At 42.8% G+C, this 27614-nt stretch overlaps 1 protein-coding gene across 3 annotated transcripts in view; it reads left to right on the top strand.

The window, feature by feature from the left end:
* LOC125450919 (A disintegrin and metalloproteinase with thrombospondin motifs 3) overlaps nucleotides 1-7567 on the top strand; it is a 223626-nt gene extending 216059 nt beyond the window's left edge. For all 3 annotated transcript variants that reach the window (XM_048527310.2, XM_048527311.2, XM_059643498.1), the window contains one exon: nucleotides 3283-7567. In XM_048527310.2, the coding sequence (XP_048383267.2) occupies nucleotides 3283-3785 (503 nt within the window). In that variant the 3' untranslated portion in view covers nucleotides 3786-7567. The remainder of the gene's footprint in view (nucleotides 1-3282) is intronic.
* Nucleotides 7568-27614: the final 20047 nt, after the last annotated feature.

The raw sequence follows: 27614 nt of genomic DNA, 5'->3' as shown, positions 1-27614 counted from the left end.
TCCAAAACTCAAGTAATACAGCTACACAATCAGTGTGATGCTGAACTTTACAAATGATGTTATTTTTAATCCTGGAATCCAGTTCCAACCTAAGCTTATCCTGAATGTCAGTGCTGCACTTACGAGGAAGGTCAAAGTTGGGTGTGCATCATCATCTTTCTGAGCTAATGCTATACTGCCTTTACAGTTACTGATAGAATCAGACTGGTCTGGGCAGACATTTTTCGGGTCTTGAGGTAATTGTGATGCTGTGGTCTGGAATCTTTGGTTTGGAAATGCTTCCCTTGTCAGTCATGTTGACATGTAAGTCTGGACATGCTGGTAAAACAATGCCAAAAGGTCCTGCAATATCGACAGTATAAAAGGGTCCAGGAGAAGCTGCATTGGCACTTGAAATAGAAATTGCTAATGCATGGGATGTCAGATCCATTGTAAGGAGTTAGTTTTTCATGAGTAGACTGTACCACATTGTGCTAATTTCTTGAGTACATCTTGTGACGGTCACTTAAAGGGATGATATTGGTTCTTGCACAAGTGCCATTCATGTAGCTCAGTGGATGACGGCCATTTCTCTTGAGGGTACATCATTTGGATCAAGGCTTAAATATTTCTGATTCTATCTATATGGTTTGTCGAGTTGAAACCATGTACTATCTGACTGGCTTCTGTAACGTGACGTTGCACTTAGATCCAGGACTTTGTTGACATCATTGGGTGCCTTCAGTAGAAGCTTAGAACTTTTGCTGGCATTGTCCCCTATTATTCACTAACCTTGTGTTACATGTTGTATTTCTCCAAGCACTTGGAATTCTTGCACATTTTAGCCCAATGTTCCTCTGTAGAACATAGCTCTTACATGTTGCAAAATGATAAATAATGATTTAGTGGATGAGATGATCCATATTTCATACATAACTTGGACATTTTACTGTACTTGTTGATGGCTGCAATAATTATTGCAACGTTAAGTAATTGTAGGTGCTGCTGACCTTCTACAAATGCTTCAAAATCACACCAATGTGGCAATGGGATAGAGAAATGTCTTCACTCGGATGACTGTTCAACCTGTGGAATTCTCTTACCATAGGAAGCTGTGGATGCTCGACACTAAATATATTTGAGAAAAAAATGTAGATAGATCTCTAGATGCTGAAGGTGCAAAGGGATATAGAGACAGAGCAGGAGTATGGTGTTGATATGGAGAATCAGCGGTGATCATATTGAATGGCAGAGCAGACTTAATGGGCAAATGGACTACTCTTGCTCCAGTTTGTTACATTCCCACGCTGCAGTGTCAGTGATGTAGTTTGTTTCAGAAAATCTTTGCAAAGATCTTTGCATCCTCGCTCTCCACTGGAGTCGTACCTGAGGACTGGAGAGAGGCAAATGTAATTCCTCTCTTCAAGAAAGGAAATAGGGAAATCCCGGGCAATTACAGACCAGTAAGTCTCACGTCTATCATCTGCAAGGTGTTAGAAAGGATTCTGAGGGATAGGATTTATGGCCATATGGAAGAGCATGGCTTGATCAAATACAGTCAACACAGCTTTGTGAGGGGTAGGTCATGCCTCACAAACCTTATCGAGTTTTTTGAGGATGTGACTAGAAAAGTTGATGAGGGTCGAGCTGTGGATGTGGTGTATATGGACTTTAGTAAGGCATTTGATAAGGTTCCCCATGGTAGGCTCATTCAGAAGGTCAGGAGGAATGGGATATAGGGGAACTTAGCTGCTTGGATATAGAATTGGCTGGCCAACAGAAGACAGCGAGTGGTAGTAGAAGGAAAATATTCTGCCTGGAAGTCAGTGGTGAGTGGGGTTCCACAGGGCTCTGTCCTTGGGCCTCTACTGTTTGTAATTTTTATAATGACTTGGATGAGGGGATTGAAGGATGGGTCAGCAAGTTTGCAGACGACACAAAGGTTGGAGGTGTTGTTGACAGTATAGAGGGCTGTTGTAGGCTGCAGCGGGACATTGACAGGATGAAGAGATGGGCTGAGAGGTGGCAGATGGAGTTCAACCTGGATAAATGCGAGGTGATGCATTTTGAAAAGTCGAATTTGAAAGCGGAATACAGGTTTAAGGATAGGATTCTTGGCAGTGTGGAGGAACAGAGGGATCTTGGTGTGCAGATACATAGATCCCTTAAAATGGCCACCCAAGTGGACAGGGTTGTTAAGAAAGCATATGGTGTTTTGGCTTTCATTAACAGGTGAATTGAGTTTAAGAGTCGTGAGATCTTGTTGCAGCTCTATAAAACTTTGGTTAGACCGCACTTGTAATACTGCGTCCAGTTCTGGTCGCCGTATTATAGGAAAGATGTGGATGCTTTGGAGAGGGCTCAGAGGAGGTTCACCAAGATGCTGCCTGGACTGGAGGGCTTATCTTATGAAGAGAGGTTGACTGAGCTCGGTCTCTTTTCATTGGAGAAAAGGAGGAGGAGAGGGGACCTCATTGAGGTATATAAGATAATGAGAGTCATAGATAGAGTTGATAGCCAGAGACTATTTCCCAGGGCAGAAATGGCTAGCACGAGGGGTCATAGTTTTAAGCTGGTTGGTGGAAAGTATAGAGGGGATGTCAGAGGCCGGTTCTTTACACAGAGAGTTGTGAGAGCGTGGAATGCGTTGCCAGCAGCAGTTGTGGATGCAAGGTCATTGGGGTCATTTAAGAGACTGCTGGACATGCATATGGTCGCAGAAATTTGAGGGTGCATACATGAGGATCAATGGTCGGCACAACATTGTGGGCTGAAGGACCTGTTCTGTGCTGTACTGTTCTATGTTCTATAAATTGCAAACCTCTCTTAATAATCCTTAACTGATAGCAGTGTTGACAGCAGAAGGATACATGGTATGAACATCTGTCTACCCAGTTACCGTTTTTACAGTTCCACTGTTTTGATGCATCTCAAATAAGAAAATGGAGATTTGGTTATTTGGTTATTACTTTTTAGGCACCTTACTAAAACCAATGGCTCTTTGATCATTAATTAAATCTAGAAACAATATCAACATGAACAGACAGCACATAGAATAGGTCAGAATTGACTCTTTCTGACCCACAATATAACCAAAGTTGTCAAATAGAGGAATCCCAACAAAACCGGTAAAGTATATTGAACTGTGCAGTTTCACCCCATTGGAGATTGGGACATTTTGTTGCTTGGCCACATGATGCTAGCAATTCAATGCACATTATACTGATTTTAATGTTTAACTGCAGGATGCTTTATGCTTCTAATTTGAATAAACTGTTTGATTTCACTTTATTCACCTTACAGATGAACCTTGCCTGCGAGATAAGTCGATATTCTGCCAGATGGAAGTGCTAGCTCGCTATTGCTCCATTCCAGGTTATAACAAACTCTGCTGTGAATCCTGTAGCAAGCGCAGTAGCACCCTGCCTCCTCCCTTCCTCCCTGGCGCTGCTGAAAGAAATGACGAAAAGGCAGAAGCTGACCACAACGTGACACCAACTCATCCTCCTGACTCCACTTCCAGGAGCAGAAATTTGCAAGGCTACAGGTTAGCCAGAGAAAAGAATACTAAGCCCAGTGCAGTCACTCCAGGTCGTGGCAAAACAAAAGGAGTGAATTCCTCCCAGAAAAAGATGCCTGCAGCTGGTAGGCCTCACAGATTGGTGGCTTCACAGTATCAGCCTCATTTAATTCAAGACAATCCCATTGAAACCAGCAACAGCTCCACAGCTACCCATGCATCAGTTGGAGTGGCAGAGGCATCAGAAAGACATGCTGCATTACAGTCTCCTGAGGCAGAGACATGAAGTAGGATTCTTATATCAGATACAACTGAGGAAAAACGACCATTCAAAAAGAATCAATTGTAGACATCATGGTGCATGTATGATTTGAAAATGACTTTCTGCATTTCACTGAACCTAAACTGTCAATTGTTTTTTGAAAAGGAACATGTTCAAGTCGTAAAGTGCAGGCACTTTGCTCTATTGGCCAAATCCAATTTCTTTTGGGATCATTTAAACAAAGACCAAAGATATTTCCAATGAAGAGGGGATATCAGGTTTTCTGGTGTTGCCTTTGTAAAGGATTATAATGACATTTTACATATCATCTGATGTTAAAAAAATCAAATTAAGAACTCAAATTGAGATGCTCAATTTCTTTGAGTTTACAGTGTTGAGTTGGTACATATAGTGTTCCGTCAAGTGTCAGTGAATTAGATATTATTTAAGGCATTTCCAGCTGTTCTGTAAATACTGTATATGTAAGTCAGTATTATATTTTAATATACAAGTTGTTTTGTGAGATATTGTTTACCAATGCTACATAACCATTTCTAAATTTCATTGTATATCTGATATTGAAAACTGTCTCAATACTTTTCATAATCTGCAATGAAGAGTAACAGATATAACGATGGATCAGACAAGCATTACTGGTCCCTTTAAATGTTAACTTGGCAGTAATTACATACAGATCTCCAATCCTTTTGGTGCTAGTCAAAATAAATTACATGTCTAAAATAAGTGCTGATAAGTGCAGGTCAGTATGCACCCATGCAAAGAAAGGCCTGTACAATATTCTGTTGAATGCTTACATTCAAAAGAGGATATCTGATAAATTTCCTTCTAAGAAGCAATGGATCTGCTGGACCTTTCCAGAATTTTCTGTTTTTGTCTGTCTTGTTACGTAGATTTAAATTCTCTTCTGAGATCGACAGTTTGTAGCCAGTTATTTATGCAGTTGCATAGAAACATAGCAGATCGGAACAGGAGTAGGCCAGTCAACCCTTCCACCCTGCCTCACTATTCAACATAAACATGGTTTATCATCGAATTCAATATCCTAATTCTGCCCTCCCCCAAAATTCCTTGAACCCTTTAGCCTACATCTACTTCCTTCTTGAAAATAACATATTGTTTTGGCCTCAAACACTTTCTGTGGTCGTAAATTTCACAAGCTGACCACGCTCTGGGTGAAGAAATTTTTCTTCACCTAAGTCCTAAAAGGTTTATCCTTTTTCCTTAAACGGTGACCCCTGGTCCTGGACTCCCAAACCATCAGGAACATCTTTGTTGCATCTGACCTGATAAAATACCTGTTTAAATTGTACAAGTTTCTCTGATGTCCCACCTCCTCACCTTGTTCTAACTGCCAGTGAATATAATTCTAACTGACTCAATCTCTCCTCATACAGCAGTCCTGCCATCCCAAGAATCAATTTGTTAAACTTTCACTGCACTGCATGTATAGCATGAACATCCTTGCTCAGATAAGGAAACTGAAACTGCTTACAATATTCCAGGTGTGGTCTCACCAATGCCCTGTATAATTGCAGCAAGACATTCTTGTTCTTGCACCCAAGTCCTCTCGCTATGAAGGCCAACATACATAGAAATTGGAATTGTACAGAACAGGAATAGGCCCTTCAGCCCACAATGTTGTGGTGAACGTGAAACCAAATTAAGCTAATCCCTTCTGCCTGCCCTTTGCCCATATCCCTCGATTGCTTTCATATTCAAAGTCTCTTAAAAGCACCTATCGTATCTACCTCCACTACCATACCTGACAGTGCATTCCAGACTCCTACCACTCTCTGTACAAAATAACATGCCCCTCACACCTCCATTGAACTTGCCTCCTCTCATTCCAATTTCAACTCTGGGAAAAAGATTCTGACCATCAACTCTCTGCATCTCATTATTTGATAGACTTTTATCCAGTCTCCGCCCCCCCTCCACCTCTCCAGAGAAGACAACTAGAGTTTTTCTAGACTCTCTTAATAGTTCATAGCCTCTAATCCAGGCAGAATTCTGGTAAGCCACTTCTACATCTTCCCCAAAGTCTCCGCATTCTCCCTGTAATGTGGCGATTTGTATTGAATGTAGTTTACCTTCTTCACTGCCTGCTGTACCCGAGCACTTTCATTCAGCGACTCGTGTACAATGACACCCAGGTCTTTTTGAAAATTCCCCTCTCTCAATTTACAGCCATTCAAATAATAATCTGCCTTCCTATTTTTGCTACTAAAGCAGACAACTTCACATTTATCCACATTATATTGCAATGCCATGTATTTGCCTTGTGATTCAGCTTGTCCAAATCACATTGAAACACCTCTGTATCCTCCTCAAAGCTCACCCTACCACCTAGCTATAAATCTGCAAATTTTGAAATATTACATTTAGTTCCCTCCTCTAAATCATTAACCTATATTGTAAATAGCTAAGGTCCTAGTTCCAATCACTGTAGTACCCCATGAGTCACCCATTTATTCCTACACTTTGTTGCCTGTCTGCTAACCAATTTTCTATCCATCTCAAAACACTACTCCAACCCCACGCACATTTATTTTGCATTAATTTCTTATGTGGGATTTTGCCGAAAATATTCTAAAAGTCCAAATGCTTCAACTCCACTGTCTCGTCCATTATCATTTACATCATCGAAGAATTCCAGTAAATTTGTCAAGCAAGATGTCCCTTTTATAAATTCATGCTGATTGTGTCTGATTTGGCCACTGTTTTCTAAATGCTCTGCTATAAAATATATATATTTTAAATGTAAAATGCGACTCCACCTTCATTCTGAGCCAACATATTCCAGGGTCTAATTTCTTTAACAAAAACAGAAATTGCTGGAGAAACTCAGCAGGTCTGGCAACGTCTATGGAGAGAAAGCAGAGTTAGCATTTCGAGTCCTGTGATCCCTCTTCAGAACTTTCTTTAACCTCACTTTTGCCCACAGATATGGTTGACAAAGTAACCTTCTTCAATCTTTTTTCATCCATGTGTCATTCAGTCCTGGGCATTATGATGTTCCGATATTATGTATGTACAAAGTACAACATCAGGATCTAGAAATTTGACCAGCCAATTAAATAGCCTTACCTGAATGGATCTCAGTGATTCACTCAATTTCCATTCAAAAAAAAGAACCATTAACGATCTCCACCAATCTGCAGGAGATACAATAAAAACTGAAGTACTACAGTGGTTATGAGCTAATTTTCCTCCACCACAAAAATGTTGCTGTAACATGCAAAATAGAATAGGATTTTTCTGTGACAATTGGTGAGCAACATTATTACTTAATTAGAAGTATACAAGAGGACGGAACTGTTTTTTTTAAATGGTGAACTGGTAGCATCAAATTAAAAGCATTGCAAAGGAAAAACAGGGCCAGAAGATAATGAAGTGACCTGGTCAAAAGCGGGATAGTTAGGATGGGAGATTTGGATGCATGTAGTGGTACACTATGGAAGAATATTTGCTATTGTCTTGTGAGTGGTCAAGTAGGGTCCAGTCAACTCTGTGCCTTTGAAGAATTGCTGCTAGTTTCTTGCAAGGCTTCTGAAGGCTAATGAATCTAGTGTTTAAATGACAACCCTGAGCTTCACACAGTTGCATAGAATTTATTTAAGAATCTCTCTTTTACCCTATAAATGGAAAGAATATGATCTATTTGCCTTATTTGCTTTCTTTTGTACAATAATATAGGTGCCTGTTTTATTCTGACCGTACACTACTGATGCTGTTTGTTGTATTGGGGAGCACATAGCAATAAAAATAACAACCCAGTTAATGTCCTTTGAAGTTTTTTGAATTTGTGTTATTGATTGTGGTCATGCCATTTAATTTTCCTACCTCTTTCTTCACTGCTGATCTGCCTGGTGACTTTCTCATGCTCCTTGGTGTCTCTCCACGAAATCTTCCCAGCTCCCATTGATTTTTAGTGGACACATGAGGTCACTGCATAGGGTCACATACAGCAGTTTGTAATCTTAGGTGTGTTTCACCCATGCTGCACAACAGTGGACCCACTCCTTCACAGAATGAAATGCTTAATCTGCCCCCTCTCAGTGTTGCAGCATTTGTTTTAATTTCTACTGTGCACTTGCTATTTGGATGCGTCTGCAAGGAACTATAGATTGTGTTTCCTGGAGAGCATCACTGACTCAGCCACTCTGCCTGTATTACCCAACAAAACTCTAGGTATTGGTCAGGGCGGCAGGGGTTGGGTAATGGGGAGGGGTGTGGAGGAGTGGAGAGGTGTCCTGTGTGAGTAAGCAGGTAGAGGCTACTGAGGGTTAGTAGTTTAGATGCTTAGGAGTGGGTGAGAGCAGGTGAGAGAAGACATTGCATGTAACAGTGGGAATGGTAGACCATTGGTGGGAGGTGGGTGCAGTGCCAGAGTTAGAGTGAGTGTGAGATATTGGAGAGAAGATGGTTGCCCTTACTCTTGCAAACCTTCTTCCAGCACTGCTGGCCACTCCTTTGGATCTTGGAAGCAGCACTGGCCTGGGTGATAGTGGCTTCCTTTGTCTGTCTTGAGCAAAGGGGGTGACCATTCTTAGCGCCATCCGATCCACAAGGACCTCCAGATCTGAGTTGGTAAGCGGTGGGGCTAACTCGCCTCTGTCTGTCATCTCCAGGGCAGATCACGGGAACCATGCAGTGGAACTCCTGACTGACCATGCTTGACTTGGGAACATCTGCATTTTAAGCATGTGGCACCAGGAACAACAAGAGGCCCTGCGAGTAGTGAATACTTCTGTTGCCAGTGAGCAAACAAAATGTGAGGGTGCACCAGAGAGAAATAGCTAATGAGGTTAGCTGCAGGGAATAGCATGAGAAAATATGTCAAGGCTCATTAAGGTAAACGTTCCATGAAAGATTTGCAATTGGACGATTTCTGGTAAAATTCAGCTTTGTGACTCCAAGGCATTTCAAGTTCTCAGTAGGGTCATTTGTTGATCATATTTAAAATCCTTAGTAAATCACAACATTTTATTTCAAAAGACTACAACAAATGAACCTTAGAGGTAATGTGGTATAGAGGTACATTACAACTTCTGTGTCAGGAGCTGCTGGAACAAACTCCATACTAGAACTAATTGGCCTGAGAAGCAATGTTTCATGCTACTATTCAATAGACCCATAATGAAACAAAACCCAAAGGGAAAACAAAAATGTTTGTGTGGATATATACTAAGTACACTCGACCTAAATAACTTTACTTTGATTGCATGAACTGTTATACCAATTACAGTACTGTGATAAGGATCTTCAGTTATTAGTTAGTAATAGCTCCTGATGGATTATTTTCACCAAATAAAGAACTATTGGCATATGGCAGTAGTATGTAAAGTCAACTATCGGCCATTTTTCACTAATAGTGCTCTTGTCTGAGTCAGAATTTAATGTGTTCAAGTACTACTCCAACGATTCAAGCCTGATGAGAGGCATGGATAGAGTTGATAGCCAGAGACTATTTCCCAGGGCAGAAATGGCTAGCACGAGGGGTCATAGTTTTAAGCTGGTTGGTGGAAAGTATAGAGGGGATGTCAGAGGCATGTTCTTTACGCAGAGAGTTGTGAGAGCATGGAATGCGTTGCCAGCAGCAGTTGTGGAAGCAAGGTCATTGGGGTCATTTAAGAGACTGCTGGACATGCATATGGTCACAGAAATTTGAGGGTGCATACATGAGGATCAATGGTCGGCACAACATTGTGGGCTGAAGGGCCTGTTCTGTGCTGTACTGTTCTATGTTCTATGTTCTATGTTCTGATTCTGAGCTGATAGCTCAGATATCACATTTCTGATGCAGTAATAAGTAGAGATGCCTCTGTGAACAGCTTGTTAAAATCTTTCTATTAGCTCCCTTCTGTAAAGAGAAAAAAAGTGTATAATGTCTCTTGTATGAGAAACACTTCAGCGCTGGTACCATTCTCATAAATGTCCGTGCTACTAGTGTCCTTCAGGGAAGGAAGCTGCCATCCTTACCTGGTGTGGCCTACATGTGACTCCAGACCCACAGCAATGTGGTCTAGTCATAACAGGCCTCTGGGCAATTAGGGATGGGCAATAACTGCTGCCCAGCTAGCAATACCCACATCCTGTGAACAAATAAAGGAACAAATCTCATGCACACCTTCTCCAAGTCCTTCATAAAGTGTGGAGCCCAAACTTGACACAACAACCCAGCTAAGGCCTGACTAGTATTTTATAAATGTTTCTCATAGCCTGTTGCTTGGTATGTCATGGACCTATCCACGCATAAAGAAATTCTACCAAGCCAATATATCTGAGGGCATCAAAGAGCAGTATAGAACCATCTGGTTTCCCGTTGATCTAATTTTTTTTGTAAGAGCTTAAGTACCTGAAGGAGGAGATTGTGCTTTCTTTAAAATAAAGAATTTGATATTTTAATATCCAAGGTTTATATGAATTGAATAGTCTTTTATCAGAGTGTAGTGTAGCAAAATGTGTGTAGGAACACATAACTTTATTTCATTTTACCATGGCTCCTGAGGTTTATCTATGGTGAATAATGGATGAATTGGCATGGAGAGTAAAATTACAGGGTGTGGGCAGTGGGAGGTATGGGTTGGCAGTAAACTGGCATAGGAGCTGTAGAGGGTCATGGGGTTGTTAGGGGGTCATGCGCTGACACTTATTTGACATAGAGACTGTAAAGAGCCATGGCGATGATAGCAGAGGGATCATACCCAGGTTTTGCTCACATTCAGTTGGTGTGGGTTTACAAAGGGCCAAGGGGGTGGACTGTGGACATAACTTGGCCTGGAAAGTATAAGGGACAAAGGTGCAGAGGCTACCATGGAAAATATGAGGGGCCATTGAGGTGGGCTGAGGAACATTGGTTGGCATAGACGTTATAAGGGATTATGGCTTACGGTCAGAGAGGCATAGATTGAAATCAAAGATACGTGGGCTGCGTAAGATATGGGGTGAAATGATTCATCATGAGTTGGTAGGGTGGGAGTGTGTGGGCTGTGTAAAGATGACAGCCAGACAGACTTTGTGTTTCTGTTCTCCCAAGTTTGGACTGTGGGATCAACTCCAGATCTGGGAGGAAATATTCAGCCTGATGTCCCAGCAAGTGTGTGCACATGCCATCTCATCAGCTCCCTCTAATCCCTCACTGTTCAGGAATGACCTGCTGGGATAGCTACCCATGGTCAGGTCATGCAGTATTCAGCACAGAACCTTCCTCACTCTCAAAATGCACTTTAGGATCTATGATTAAAATTCATATGATTCCTGTTGACAAGCAGCAATTACTTGAAATTCCCACACCAAAAGTAAAAAGTAGGCATTGAATTTAAAGCTTTCCAAGAGGGAAATACCAGTAAAAAAAAATCAGTAATTCTTGAAAATGGATATATTTATCATTTTGAACATCCATTTTGAAGTATATATTAGAAAAGGTTGGACCGGTGTTTCTTATTTACTACTTCTTTCTGGGCTCCCCTTTGATAATATTCCATAATAACCTCATCACCCTCCCCTTTAAAAAAAGGCAAAATACTGCAGATGGTGGAAATCTGAAACAAACACAGAAAATGCTGGAGAAACTCAGCAGGTCTGGAAGCATCTGTGAAGAGAGGAAACAGAGTTACTGTTTCAAGTCCAGTATGACTTCTTCAGATCTGTTATGCATTATTTAAAATATACTTATGATGCACAGTTTATTCAGCTGATGAATAAGCATTCATCACACATGGAGAGTTAGTATGCAATTATACATCTGATGTCACTGAGGGCATGGAGGAATGGAGCTGTCATTGTGCACTTTGAGAAATGCAGATGCTGCATTTGCAAAGTCCTTTGCATTTTACGATACAACACTCTGTGGAGTACCACTAGATTCTTCCATGAATTTCAAAATATTTGCAATATTCTAATTTCTGCTGGCTTGCAATATTCAAACTGAGATAGCCTAATCACAATCCAGGCAATTAAAGAAATTAAAAATTAAGCTGTTTACTCTGCTTATAGTGTATGTCTATCTATCTGTCATTTTTTATTGACCTTCTCTCCAAACTGCAAATAACTTTTCTAGCAAACAGCCAGATAAGTTGAAATCCAAGCATCTCCACAAGTCCCACACTGCTCCACAATGAGGTAACATCTCTAGACTGTCCTCAAACCAATGTTTAGTTTAATAATCCTTTATGTGTTTGAAGCCCAAAACCTCAAATCCAGCACCAACCCCATGGTCTGCAAAGCAACTGATGTCCCCACCCTGCTGTATGCATCAGAAACATGGACCATGTGCAGCAGACACAGCCTTCATACAATGTTGTAAATCCACAGACAGGATAGGTGTATCAAAGTGAGCATTCTCTCCCAGGCCAATATCCTCAGTACTGAGATACTGGTCACACATGCTCAGTGACCATGGGTATGTCACTTTGTGCACATGCCCGACACAAGGCTCTGAGTTACACAACTGTCAATGATCACCAGAGAGAGCAGATGAAGGGCTACAAGGAAAACCCGAGAGCCTCCCTAATCAGATGCAACATTCTCCATCGACTTGCGGGAGTCATGTATCCTAGAACACACAAACTGGAGAAGAAGCGTCAGCAAAGGGACAAACTGCTTTGAGCATCCCTGTATGGAGCAAGTGGAAGTTAAACAAAGACAGTAGAAAGCACCCAGATTCTTAAATATGCAACACCACCGAGCATCCCTCTGGGAGAACCTACAGCTCCAGGGTTAGAGTCTTCAGCCATCGCAGAATCTCTTCCCCCATCTCTGTCCAGAGTAGAAGCAAGCCCTCCTCAACCCTGAGAGACTGCTAAAGAAGAAAGAGGGATCTACCTGGCAGAAAATTTAAGGAATCCAAACCTGGCCATCATATTACAATGCAGTGCGGTTGTGTTACTGAATGGAATTGATCATCCACTGTGAGACAATCCTTTGTAGACTGGAGTACCACAAGAGTGCCACTTACTGAGGTACATGTATTTTTTGATGCACAGTAGTAATATGTTGGCATTTGCTCCATTGCTGTCATCATAGTTGGTTTGCCTTCTGGGGGCCTATGATGTTGATGGTCATAAAAGCTTCTGGCTGTCCTATACCATTGATATGGTGCATAAGGTTGACAAAATGAAAGGTTTGGTCACCTTCCAAAGGTTTTGCTTATCGGTTTGATGGCTGTTCAATGAATTGATACATTCGTATACATTTGGACAGCTTTCCATGTTGCCAATGTTGTGGCGTTATACCAATGTTTATAGGTGTATATTGTCCATGGATCTGGAAGTGAAATAAACAGCACCAATTCACACACTAGATCATGTAAGGAAACTAAAGAACCCACGCATGTAGAAGAAACTGATGGCAGCGCATATGTCAGTGTGTGTTTTGTTTTAATTTGGGAGGGTGGCATATATCACCCGTATTCTACCATCTCAAGTGTTGGTCATGCATCAACTTAAAAGAAAATGTGCCCACAGCAACAAAAGGCAACCATCCCTCAGGGACAGGAAGCCCCACTCGTGAGAGGAGCCCGCCAATCTCATGTGCTAGACCTCAGTAATGGGCACCACCAGGACCATAGGCAAACCATAAAGAGCACTGCCGCTGTCTGATGCTGGATAAATCTTAGCATTTGGACTGAGTAGAGATTGGGTTCCTTAAGAAGGGGAATGAGAAGGTTGACAATTGGGTTTTGGATACGAGCTAAAAATACACAAATCAGGAATGTCACCTTGAGGGAGGTGTGCCTCCCAATGCACAAAAGGATGCATCTATCTTCCTGTTCCTGCTTTTTCACCTCATATGTGGGGGAGGTGATGGCGTAGTGGTATTATTGCTGGAGTGTTATTCCAGAGACACGGAAAACATTCTGGGGACCCAGCTTCAAACCCCACCACAGCAGATGGTGTAATTTGAATTCAATAAACATCTGGAATTAAGAGTCTAATGATGACTGTGAGCCCATTGTCCATTGTTGATTGTTGGAGAAACCTACCTCATTCATTAATGTCCTTTAGGGAAGGAAACTGCCATCCCTGACTGGTCTGGCCTACATGTGATTCCAGACCAAAACAATGTGGTTGACTCTTAACTGCCTTCTGGGCAATCAGGGATGGGCTGCCTAGCCAGTGATACCTTCACCCCATGAATGAATAAAGGAGAAAAAAAAATATAGTGAGACCTGCCCATTCCAACAATAATATGGCAGGGACTACATGATATTTACGTCAGTTGGCTTGTAAAAAAACATCAGTTGCTTGTTAATGAGTTGTAGAAACATGGCAGGTGTGATGCCCATGTTGGAAACTCCTGCTTACAATGTTATGGAAAATGCGTGTTAAGTTTGTGACCCAACATCATCGTATTGGAATTTGTGCATGTGTAGGATGGCAGTGCTCCTGATTGGAAAAACAGAACATCTTGTTAAAGGTGGCAGGAATCGCAGCATTTGGTGTGAACAAGACAAACATGTAAAACACTGCATTGGCTGGGCTGCAGGGAAGAGGTCTGAATCTTTTACCTTAATGGGCCATGGAACATTGGGCTGCTCACACTGTGATTTTACAGAATCACAGAAACTTGCAGTGCAGAAGAAAACCATTCAAGCTACTGTGCCTGGACCAGCTGTTCCAACTCCATTTGCTTCACTTCCCTGCCCTTTCCCCACAGAGCTGCAAATTTATCAAGGGTAAATCCAATTTCTTTTTGCACATTATTGAAACACTATTCTCTTGGATAATGCAAAATCATAGCAACTTGCTGCTGTAAAAGAAAAATCACTCACCCATTGTTTTTTCTGACTATTGTTTTGAAGTTATTTCCTTTGGTTATCAATCAGGGAAATACTTTGGATTTATGTTTTCCATATTTTGGCAGTGTCAGCCTCAGGGAGCTCCATGGAGACTTTGCTGATGTGAACCCTGGTGACTTTCCCCATGCAATTCTCTACCGCTCACCTGGGCTTCAAGAGATTGGGAGGAGAGGGTGATACTACCTGTTTTAAACATCAGATCCCACACCGCTACCCATTCCCCACTGCATTACATTCAACTTCCCTAGGATATGGGAGCTTTAAACCAGATGCATATTTTTAAAATGAGAGGAGAAAGATTTATAAGGGAACTGAGGGGTAAACTTTTCATGCAGAGGGTGGTTTGTTTGTAGAATGAATTGCCTGAGGAAGTGGTAAATGCAGGTATGATTTCAACATTTAAAAGATGTCCAGATAGATACATGAATAAGAAAGGTTTAGAGGGTTATGGACCAAATGCTGGCAAATGGGTCTATTTTAGTTTGTGAAATGTGGTCAGTAAGGATGAGTTGGACAGAAGGGTCTGTTTCTGTGCTGCATGATTCTGTGCCTCTATTTGCAGCTTACTTCCACAATGCTGCCCTTGCACAATCTTTCAGTCAGTGAAGGTGAAAATGCTCACTAACACCTGGACCTTCTGAAATTCACACTATTTACGGTGCCCCATTTCAAACTCTGCAAGCCAGTAACTGTAGAGTGTGTTGGTGTCATTTTTTTTAAATTCACTCAAGGGACATAAGCATCAGTGGCTGGCCCAGTATATATTGGCCATCGCGAATTGCCCTTGAGAAGATGGTATGGGCTGCATTTATGAACCATTGCCCAGTCCACATTGCTGTATGTTGATCCATGACTCCATTACAGAAGGTGATGTGGGATTTTGACCAAGCAGCACTGAAGGAATGATGATATATTTCAAAGTCTGCATGTTGGGTGGCTTGCAGAGAAACTTGCTGGATGTGGAATCACCCACATATTTACTGTTTTTGTCCTTCTAGATAGTGGTTGAGGGTTTGGAAGATGCTGATTGAGGAGTCTTGGTGAATTTCTGCACTGTACCTTGTAGATGGTATAAACTGCTGCATCTGAATATTGATGATGAACATGGATATCAGTCAACTGGGCCTCTAAGGTTTAGAGGATTCTGTGAGAGCCAGTGATTCATTCTTTTAGAGCTGAGAGCTGTTCTCAAGGAAGATGACAGGACGATGGCTCAGTGGTTAGCAATGCAGCCTCACAGCGCCAGGGACCTGGGTTCAATTCCAGCCTCAGGCGACTGTCTATGCAGAGTTTGCACATTCTCCCTGTGTCTGCGTAGGTTTTCTCCGGGTGCTCCGGTTTCCTCCCACAGTCCAAAGATATGCAGGTTAGGTGGATTGGCCATGCTAAATTGTCTGTAGTGTTCAGGAGTGTGTGGGTTATAGGGGGATGGTTCTGGGTGCGATGCTTCAAGGGGCGGTGTGGACTTTTGGCCCGAAGGGCCTGTTCCCACACTGTAGGGAATCTAATCTAATCATGACAGTTGGCTCTCCCCCATTTTCCAAATAGCCTCTTCCTTTATACCCTTGATGATATATCGATTTCTTACCAAAGGATTGGTTCCCATATTGTTAAAATCATCAGATTTGAATTTAATTAGTTTTTAGTATCTAAGTGCCCTGGTTTAAATTAATTTGTTAAATCAAAACGTGTTGTCTTGATAACAAAACAAAACTGTGCCTTGGCCTGCTAACCATGCAGTCTTTTGGTACCCATATTACAATTCACATGTTCTGTGCACTTGCAAACCCACAGGCTGCTCACAGACTTTTGTTTTAATCTCCAAGCCAAGAAAAAGCACATCATCTTTTAAAGGGACCACACACTGCTTTCCCCCCACCCCGATAATTTTATAAACACCAATATTTTACACACACCAAATTCTGACATCCTGCCTTCAAATCCACAAGTACTCTACCCAGCTTTGCAACCACCTCATTCTCTATCTTCCATATCGTTCTCCACAGTAAATACTAATGCAAAATACTTGTTTAGTATCTCCCCCATCTTCCACGATTCCACACACAGACAGCCTTGTTGATCTTTAATTTTATCCTTTCCTGACCCTATCCTTTCACTAGTTACCCTTTCGCTTTTAATGTATTTGTAGAATCCCTTTGGATCGCCTAAACCGTATTTGTCAAAGCTATTTCATGTACTCTTTTTGCCTCCTGATTTCCCTCTCAACTGTACTTCTATTGCCTTTATGCTCGTCTAGGGATTCACTCAATCTCTACCGTCTATACCTGACATATGCTTCCTTGTTTTCCTTGACCAAAACCTCAATTTCTTTGGTCATCCAGCATTCCCTGCATCTATCAGCCTTGCCCTTCACTCTAACAGGAAGATATTGTCTCTGGAATTTCATTATCTCATTTTTGAAAGCTTCCCATTTACGTCCATCCCTTTATGTGTGAATATCTGCCCCCAGTCAACTTTTGAAAGTTGATGTGTTGAACCTTCATCATTCTATCAAGTTGAAGGTAATATTCAGTCTGCTCATTGTCATCCTCCTCCCCTTCAGAAAACTGCTGCCATTCTCCCTGGTTTTCAATATATATTTCTTTTCCTCTTTGCCTGCTCCAATTGTGCAGAGCGCAGCCTGCGGGTAAAACATGATACATTCTGTCTGGAATGTACTGCACTGCCAGGTAGAACAATCTAAGCATCAAACCCTCCTCTTGAGGAAGCCTGCAGTCTGCTCTACAATAACACTGGTGGCTGAATGGGCTGTACCCCATCTACATTGACCTTAGTCAAGGGGCTGCATGCAAAGTCATCAACCACTGTCAGAGAGAGTAACCCTTGTTTCCCAGCAGCCATCCTGCAAAGGCTGCTGGAACAAAGTGAGAACCCCAGGCCTGTCAAGAATAAAGGCATCACAGCAACTTCATGGTAACTGGCCCGGACTTCTAAGATATGGGGTGGTTATCACAAATGACTTGTAGGTCATCCAAATGGAATCCAGTCCTATTACTGAGTTTAGGCACCTTATAATATGGTGCTATCATTGCGATGTGTGTATCATCCATAGTATCCTGCATCCATGGAAACTGGTTATGTTGACAAAATGGTAATGCCATTGAGTGTCAAAAGGATGATGGTTAAAATCTGCTTTGTTGGAGATCATCATTTCCTAGAAGGTACAAGGTGTAGAGCTGGATGAATGCAGCAGGTCAAGCAGCATCAGAGGAGCAGGAAATCTGACGTTTTGAGCCTGGGCCGTTCTTTCTGAAGCACTGTTTCAGTGTCTGAGGAGTCACAAATGCTGCTGAGCATTGCATAATCATTGGCAAACCTCTCTACTTCTGACCTTACGGTCACGAAGCAGCTAAAGCAGGCTAGGCATTATGCCACCCTGAGGAACTCCTACAGCAATGGCTTCTGACTGAGATGATCAACTTCAAACAACCAGAACCATTTCCTCCGAGTTCAGTATGACTTGAGTACCAATATGCGGTGAGTCTTCCTTGATTTCCATCTTCTCCAGTTTTGCTGGAGGTCTTTGGTGCCTCACTTAGTCAAGTGCATCCTTGATATCAAGAACTATCACTCTCACCTCACCTCTGGAATTCAACTGTTTTTTGTCCATGTGTGAAGCAAGATTGTAATTAGGTCAGGAACTGAGTGGTGGCCCTGGCAGAGTCCAAACTGGGCATCACTCAACAGTTTCTTTCTGACCAAATGCCATATGATAGCACTGTTGATGTCACTTTCCACCACTTTACTGAAAATTGATAGCAGACTAATCGGACGGTAATTGGCCAGGTTCCACATCATTAAGTAAATGTCAGTGCTGTGGCTGGAGTGGAACAGCTTAGCAATGGGTGCAACTAATTCAGGAACACAAATCTTTAATACAATTGCTGGACTTTTGTCAGGACCCAAGCTTTCTTCAGTATTGAGAGTCTTCAGCCCTTTTTTAATCATAGAGGCATGACTAATAGAATGAAAAATTATCTTTCTAAATCACAAAATTTTATTAGAACAAACTAGTGATCAAGAAAATATATATAGAAATAAAACCAGTTGCCTGATTGCGATAACCAACTTATTAAGACTTTTGTATCTCATTAGTTTGGATCACTTACCAGCTGCGGAGAAATGGGGCTAAAATCAGAGCTTTCAGTTCAATGCTCATCTCTTCAGTGGAAATTTGTCTAAGTGTCTCTGATGCAATATGCATTGCCAGAGACCTTGTATTAGTTCCCTGTTCACCTGCATTAACAAAGCAGATAATGAGACCATCACACAATTACTGCCTAAAGCCCACACGTACTTGAGTAAATAAGTTCATAGAAGGAAGGTTGTGAAACAGACATTGGAAAAATGTAGCAGGTCTGGCAGAGAGACAAACTGAATAAGAGTCATACAAGTTCAAAACAGTAACTCTGTTTCCCTTTCCACAGATGCAGCCAGACCTGCTGAGTTTCTCCAGCATTTTCAGTGTTTGTTTCAGATTTCTAGCATTTGCAGTATTTTGCCCTTAATAAAGGAAAACTGTGGGTTGATTTGTGGGACAGCTTGTTGCTTTCAGACATTGTCCATCAACCCTCTTGAATTCATCATTGAATGGCAGACTGGGGAACCGATTGCAACATCCCCCTTGGCAATGTCATTTTAATTTGATTGATAAGTTTTGTTTGAGGTTTGCAGTTTCATTATAAGTTATTAGTTATGCTCCTTTCTGATGCAGGATGTTGTTGAAAAAAAATTGCAGTATATCACAAAGTACACCTATGCCTGAAACTTATTGTGTCTGTAATTGCTTTTCCAGTCTATAGTTGTTTTTTTAATTGATGTTAGCAGGTATAATAAATGTAAAAGAGAATTGCTTACTTAATTGTTTTCAAGTTATGCAGAAATTTATAAATAAAGATAAATGGATTCTTAAATAGTGAAACAGTGATTGCTGCCTGATGAGACTATTATGGTATATACATATCAATAATGTGTTCAGCATCTCTTATTCAAATTTAAAATAAAAGTAAATATTTTTGGGATCTCAATTTGTCTTTTTCTTTCCTTTATTTTACCAAACAAAGAAATCATGAAAGAACTGGAGTATAATTGTGTATAAACTGAGTATGTAACTCTCACAGCCTGAAAACATCTGCGGGCTACACTGTTCGAAACACGTACAGTAGGGGTAAGTGCAGCAAATAACAATTAATGTCTAGGCAGCACGAAGCAAATGGTTACAACATAGTGTTACACCCATCCAGTAACATCCAAGGTTTTATGGAAAATTGGATGCTTTGTTTTTTTAAAATTTAGAATGAAAAATTGACTTTGAAACATGGAGTCAGGAGGTCAGGTGGCATATTTTTCTCTGAATCTGCCAAATGTCCGTGAAATGGCCCATGCTGGGAAGTTGGTCTGCTTGTCCAATCAGGACATTAAAATATAAACAACGCTTTTATATGAATTTGTGGAAAGTTCTGTTGAGATGACTCTTAAAAATGCAACAAATATCTCCAATGGCTTTAACAGACGTTACTCTCAAAACTTCTACAGAGGCAAACACACACTGATTCCACAGACCTAGTGGCATTAAATTGAAATTACACAGAATGTTTGAGGGGTGGGAAAACATCATTTAATCAAAAGGAGGTGTCAATGGCCAAGATTAAAGGACAATTATGTGTCAGTGCTCATGTTGCCCCGTGCCAATTGTGTGGGCAATAGGGAAAGTGATACTATGGTCTCACAAATAGAAACCAGCTTCTGAGAAGAATCACTTGTGAAGACATTTTTCACGGCCATCAATCTGAGAGACAAGAAAGTTATGAATTGAAGGGCCCACACCCAAAGAAAGAAAAGAACCCTGTCTAAAATCTACTAACAAACAGAGAATTAGGACCATTCACTTACCTACTCATTTGGAGAACCCAGTCAGATCTCTGTTACAGAGCCTAAACTATACCACTCCTGGAGAAATGCTGTTGTAAACCTACTGTTGCAGCTGAATAAATAAACATTGGTATCATTCTGTGTTGGAGGATCATAGAATCCCTACAGTGTGGAAGCAGGCCATTGGCCCATTGAGTTCACACCGACTCTCCAGAATTCATCCCAACTGGACCCACCCCCTTACCCTATCTATTCATTTCCCACGGCCAATTCACCTGACCTGCATATCTTTGAACTTTGGGAGAAAACTGGATTCTATCAAGGAAAACCATGCAGACGCGGGGAGAATGTGCAAATGCCACACAGACAGTTGCCCAAGGGTGGAAATGAACCCAGGTCCCTGGTGCTGAGAGGCAGCAGTGCTAACCACCATGCCGCCCCTTAGCAAAAGATAGTTTTTTGATCCATTGACTTCGGGGTCATGGGCCCAGCACACTCCCGCTCCACCAACCTGCTTGCCTATCAGGAAGCCAAAACTGCGCACAGTACTCCAGGTGTAGCCTTACCAAGGTCCTGTATAACTGCAGTAAGCCATTCCTGCTTCTGGATTCAAATCCTCTTGTAATAGAGGCCTAAACCTAACCCCAAGAATTTTTCTTCCTAATTGTTTGCTGCACTTGCCTGGTTAATTTCAATAACTGGTGTAAAATGTGCACCTACACTTCCAAATATATCACCATGCAAGTAAAACTGTGCCTTTCTGTTTTTCTCATCATAGATTCCCTATGGTTGGAAGCAGGCTAATGAGGCTGGCAAGTCCACACCCACCCTCTGAACACCAACCCACCCGGGCTCACCCACCACCCCACCTGTGTCACTGGCGCTGTGAGGCAGCAATGCTAATCACTGAGCCACCGTGCTGCCCCTGAAGTGCATGACACCACATTTAACCACAGCATACTACATCCGTCATGTTAATAAAATGTGAGGCTGGATGAACACAGCAGGCCAAGCAGCATCTCAGGAGCACAAAAGCTGACGTTTCGGGCCTAGACCCTTGTGCTCCTGAGATGCTGCTTGGCCTGCTGTGTTCATCCAGCCTCACATTTTATTATCTTGGAATCTCCAGCATCTGCAGTTCCCATTATCTCTGATACATCCGTCATGTGCCTGGATTACTGTGAAAACTCCTTGCACCCTCCTCACAACTTGTAATCGCACATAATTTTTTTGTGATCAGCGAGCGTGGAAATATTCCATTTGGTTTCCACATCCCTATCATTTGTGTACGTGATGAATGATTGGGAGCCAAGCACTGATCTGTGCAGTACACCACGAGTCACTGCCTGCCACCCTGAAAAAGATCCATCTATCACACTCTCTGTGTCCAGACTGTCAACCAATGGACTTATGCTCTTATGTTAATAACATGTTGGTAACCCCATGTCATTATGTTAGGTGACTGACCACCATGATAATGCAGCAGCAAAAATAAAACTTATTGGCTATCAAAGCAGATTTCATACTGGAATTTGACGTGTTCAGCCTTGCCATCAACTGGGGTTATGTTGATGGAAAGATGCTGTAGGGAATTGAAGGGTGTTAGTCGTGGCTAAAGAGCGGACCACAGTAACAGGGAGAGAATGGTCTCCATGGGATGCTGGAAGGGAAGAGTAGGGGGAGGTGGGTTTGATGGTTACATCACACAGGAGAGAGCAAACATGTCGGAGGATGATCCATTCAGTTCAGAAGTCAGTGGGAGTGAGAGGAACCTGGAAGATTTGGGGGAGGGGAAAGGGTAAGACTAGAGATGTGAGAAATGGATCAAGCATGGTGGAGGTCCTGTCAATCATGCCAGGGATCAGTCTTCAGTTGAGGAAAATGGCATGGTGTTGAAACCTGATAAGGTAACTCTGTTTTTCTCTGTACAGGTGCTGCCTAATGTGCTGAATATTTTCTGCATTTTGTTTTTACTTCAGATTTCCAACATCTTGATTTTATAAGAGAAAACAATCTTTTATGAAAGAACAATTGTCATGCCTAATGTAGAGTTAATTTTATGCTTGAAAAGAACTGAACTAATGTAGAATAGTTGATTCTAAATTACTTCAGTGAGATGGATAACCTCAGAGAATTCATTGTACTGCCTGTCCATAAGGATTAATAATTAAATAATCTAACTGGCAATATTTAGGAGGGTTGGAAAATGAAAGTCAAGCCTTTGATCACATTAAGAGAAGCGGATTACTGCAGGATAATTAAAGAAATTGGTTCCTTTTCACTAGGGAGCATAGTAAGGGTTTTATCAGGCTGTGGGAAAGGATGAGCAGCAACAGTATACTATGAAGTCATGCTTTTCCTCAAATATTTATGACCATGATTTTGGACTGTGCAGTGCTGCTGGCAGTATGGAATTCCCAAGGGCAAAATAGAATGTACTTGCACAGGACACTTCTGGAAGCTCCCACACAGCACTCCATACCGGACAGGACACTACCATGGCGGTTCTGTGCCTATGTGCCCACATTGTGAGGCAATGTCTGATCATGACGTCAATAAGACATTCCAGATGGTTTATGGTTTCATAAACTTGATAATGTGTATATCTGCTGAATTCTCTGTTGAGCATAAGTCAGCACTGGAGACTTGCTGCTATTGTTATTTAATGGACAATGCATCCAATTTAAGAATGAAATGTTTTTGACTACCAGAGTTGCACTAGTAGTATCTTTAATTATTGTACAAATGGCAAATTGGTGAAATAGCTGCCTGAATGTAATCTGAATGTTTGGACATGGAGAATATCAAATTCTATTGGATAATGTTCCTCTGAAGTACTTTGGCTCATTTTACTATGTTAAAGGCACCGTGAGTACAAACTGTTACTTCACTTATCGAGCAAATGGGCTCTCAGTTTAAGATTTTATCCAAAGTCAGTAACAATGCAGAATCCATTCCATTGCAGCACTGGCTGGATTGCATGTGAGTCCAACGATTGCTTAAATCTACAACTTGCTGCCTGAGGCAGGGATTCTACCTCTTTAGACAAATTGACAGTGTCTTCAGAAAAACCACAACTGCTGTGGTCAGCCATGGCTCATGGCAAATATTAGAGAGCACAGGAGCAGGTAGGTATATGTTCTAACCACTTTGAGAGTTAAATATAACATTTAACTGTTGAAGAAGTATATCAAGTGTCTGAAGAAATTGGGGAAGTGTTGCAGTAGTCAATCTGTTGTATAAATAAATACACATCGGTTTAACTAATCACATCAAAGGCAGGCAATTCTTTAATAACCTCTTAAAACTGCCAATCAAAATATCTATGCTGGCTCCTACTGAGATAAATGGTTCTGAAAATTTTGAAATTCAACCAAGCATTTACAATGGCAACAAACCATTTCGGCTCACAGACAATCAAGCTTATTCAAGCCACATGTTTACTTTGTAAAAGCTATATTCCACAGTATTTCATCAAAGCTGTCCAGGAACATGTGTTCATTTTCTCTGCAACTGGCGGCAGCTGAAGAAAGATTTGGAGCATGTAAAATCACTTTACACTAGAGATCCCAATTTCTGTAGTAAAATCACATTTAGCTTAAAATATTACATCTAAAGATTGTAACTGAAAGAACACTTTCTGTGTATTACAAAATCTATCAATGGGAGAATTGCAGGAGCAGCTGGCTGTTTTATATTATTCCTACTTGGGCCTGGAGTTCACTGGTAGTTCATATTTCCTGAAAGGCCATGAACCATGTCTGCTTCCTGAAGGGGTTAGATTCCACTGCAGTTGTAAGGGTTTACAGGCAAGAGAAGGTCCTGGAGGTTGTGGTAGAAAGGATGGTTCAGATTGGGAGTGCCCATGTGCCCTAAGACCAGCAGTGGAGGGCATGATGCCAGCCTGGTCTGAGGATGGCACCCAGGTCAGTGTGTTCCCAGCCATGTGGACAAACATTTAGCATTGTCCAAATAGGGTCAATGACCTTCTCTTCCAGGGTAAATTTTACCACTTGCTCTCAGCGACCTCACATATTTCCACAGCATTTCCCCACCCCCCCCACCCCCGACCAATGCTCACGCTCTGTCACTTTAACTACTGCATGTCACATCTTTCCCACTCAATGCCAACCATTGCATGGCCTCGGCACCTCCTATTCGCTCACTCAGGGCATCTCACCAGCATAGAATACCAGTCCAAATGCTTGGACACAGTCAATCAGCTGCTCAAGGTGATCAGAGCCAGGATGCTCTCCAAATAGAGGGCTGAAGAGTTGAACATTGTGCAACTCACCAGCCAACTTGAACCTTTCTGTCCTGTGATGGACAGTTTTCCTCCTGGAATGAGAGAAATGCAGGTATTGAGCAAGATAAAAGTTGGTGGCACAGCTGTTGCTGTTAGTGCAGGTAGGGAGGTGACCCGAACAAGTGTGTAGGCAGCTCAGAGGGCATGCAGGGTTAGTGGTGCCAGGGGTTGTGGGAATGTCATAGTGATTGAGGGAATATGTTGCAGGTAATAATGAGAATGATGGAGCATGAGCCTTGGAGGGAGATGAGCGCAGCAGCACAGCTAGAGTGTGGGTAAAATATCAAAATGAAGATGGTGGCACTTATGCTGCCAGAGTAGACAGGGGATTTGACATTTATCCTACGTTTCTGGGCATCCTTGCACATGGCTAAAACTGCTTCAAGCTGGGTGGGAGCCTCAGACCAGGCTGGCATGGTCTGGTGCCATGACCTCAACTGCTAATCCTGGGGGGAGAGGAAGTGCCACCTGTCTATCCAGCAGGACCTCCAAGTCCTTGCCTCAAAGAAGGGCATCAAATTCCTCTCAATAATAGATATAGTGGCAACTGCAGATGCTGGCGAATCCGAGATAACAAAGTGTGGAGCTGGATGAACACAGCAGGCCAAGCAGCATCTTAGGAGCACACAAGCTGACGTTTCGGTCCTAGACCCTTCATCAGAAAGAAAAACCTTTTTCTGATGAAGGGTCTAGGCCCGAAGTGTCAGCTTTTGATTTTCCCAAGATGCTGCTTGGCCTGCTGTGTTCATCCGGCTCCACACTTTGTTACATCAAATTCCTCTGTTGGCCTTGACCAGGCCAATCATGCAAGGCACCTCTAGACTGATGGGGTTTGTCTTGGTGTCCAGTGGGGTTGAAAGAATGACGCAGGCACAATGGAATGCCAGTGGCAGAGTGAATATCTACAGGGCAGTGAGTTGTTCTAGAAGGGGCATGTGCTAAGATAGAGCAGGAATCAGGCCTGAAGAATGCTGTTGGGAGTTGTAGGTAATGAAAGCAATGAGTTTTACAAGATATGTCAAGAGAACTCACAAGGCCTCATAGGAAAACCTGATGTAATTTGGACTAGGCCAAAAAGGAACCAGTGCCTCAAGTCTACTTCAACTACTAGTAAAGGAAAGAGCGAACTAGTGAGCTGTATTTGCAGTCAGGATAAATCCTGGGACAACAAGGTGTGGAGCTGGATGAACACAGCAGGCCAAGCAGCATCTGAGGAGCAGGAAAGCTGACATTTCGGGCCTAGACCCTTCAGTTGGCTCAGGTGGCAGTATCTGAAACAAAGCAGCTCCTCAGTAAAGTAATAAAATGTGAGGCTGGATGAACACAGCAGGCCCAGCAGCATCTCAGGAGCACAAAAGCTGACGTTTCGGGCCTAGACCCTTCATCAGAGAGGGGGAAGGGGTGAGCATTCTGGAATAAATAGGGAGAGAGGGGGAGGCGGACCGAAGATGGAGAGAAAAGAAGATAGGTGGGGAGGAGACTATAGGTGGGGAGGTAGGGAGGGGATAGGTCAGTCCAGGGAAGACGGACAGGTCAAGGAGGTGGGATGAGGTTAGTAGCTAGGAGATGGAGGTGCGGCTTGGGGAGGGAGGAAGGGATGGGTGAGAGGAAGAACAGGTTAGGGAGGCAGAGACAGGTTGGACTGGTTTTGGGATGCAGTGGGTAGAGGGGAAGAGCTGGGCTGGTTGTGTGGTGCAGTGGGGGGAGGGGACGAACTGGGCTGGTTTTGGGATGCGGTGGGGGAAGGGGAGATTTTGAAGCTGGTGAAGTTCACATTGATACCATTGGGCTGCAGGGTTCCCAAGCAGAATATGAGTTGCTGTTCCTGCAACCTTCGGGTGGCATCATTGTGGCACTGCAGGAGGCCCATGATGGACATGTCATCTAAAGAATGGGAGGGGGAGTGGAAATGGTTTGCGACTGGGAGGTGCAGTTGTTTGTTGCGAACCGAGCGGAGGTGTTCTGCAAAGCGGTCCCCAAGCCTCCGCTTGGTTTCCCCAATGTAGAGGAAGCCGCACCGGGTACAGTGGATGCAGTATACCACATTGGCAGATGTGCAGGTGAACCTCTGCTTAATGTGGAATGTCATCTTGGGGCCTGGGATAGGGGTGAGGGAGGAGGTGTGGGGGCAAGTGTAGCATTTCCTGCGGTTGCAGGGGAAGGTGCCATGTGTGGTGGGGTTGGAGTGCAGTGTGGAGCGAACAAGGGAGTCACGGAGAGAGTGGTCTCTCCGGAAAGCAGACAGGGGTGGGGATGGAAAAATGTCTTGGGTGGTGGGGCCGGATTGTAGATGGCGAAAGTGTCGGAGGATGATGCGTTGTATCCGGAGGTTGGTGGGGTGGTGTGTGAGAACAAGGGGGATCCTCTTTGGGCGGTTGTGGCGGGGGCGGGGTGTGAGGGATGTGTTGCGGGAAATACGGGAGACGCGGTCAAGTAAAGTGATCATTTAGTGATTACAGCACATGCAGATGCCGAGGCGGCACGGTGGCTCAGCGGTTAGCACTGCTGTCTCACAGCGCCAGGGACCTGGGTTCGATTCCATCCTCGGGTGACTGTGTGGTGTTTGCACATTCTCCCTGAGTCTGTGGGTTTCCTCTGGGTGCACCAGTTTCCTCCCATAGTCCAAAGACGTGCAGGCCAGGTGGGTTGCCCATGTTAAAATTGCCCATAATGTTCAGGGACTTCTGGGTTATAAGGGGATAGGTCTGGGTGGAATGCTGTGAGGGTTGGTGTGGACTTCATCCTAGAACATAGAACATAGAACATAGAACAGTACAGCACAGAACAGGCCCTTCAGCCCACAATGTTGTGCCGACCATTGATCCTCATGTAT

This window comes from Stegostoma tigrinum, chromosome 3, assembly GCF_030684315.1.
Source record: "Stegostoma tigrinum isolate sSteTig4 chromosome 3, sSteTig4.hap1, whole genome shotgun sequence".
In the NCBI taxonomy this organism is placed as follows: domain Eukaryota; kingdom Metazoa; phylum Chordata; class Chondrichthyes; order Orectolobiformes; family Stegostomatidae; genus Stegostoma; species Stegostoma tigrinum.
The sequence above is the reverse complement of the archived record's forward strand: the minus strand, read 5'-3'. Positions and strand labels throughout refer to the sequence as shown.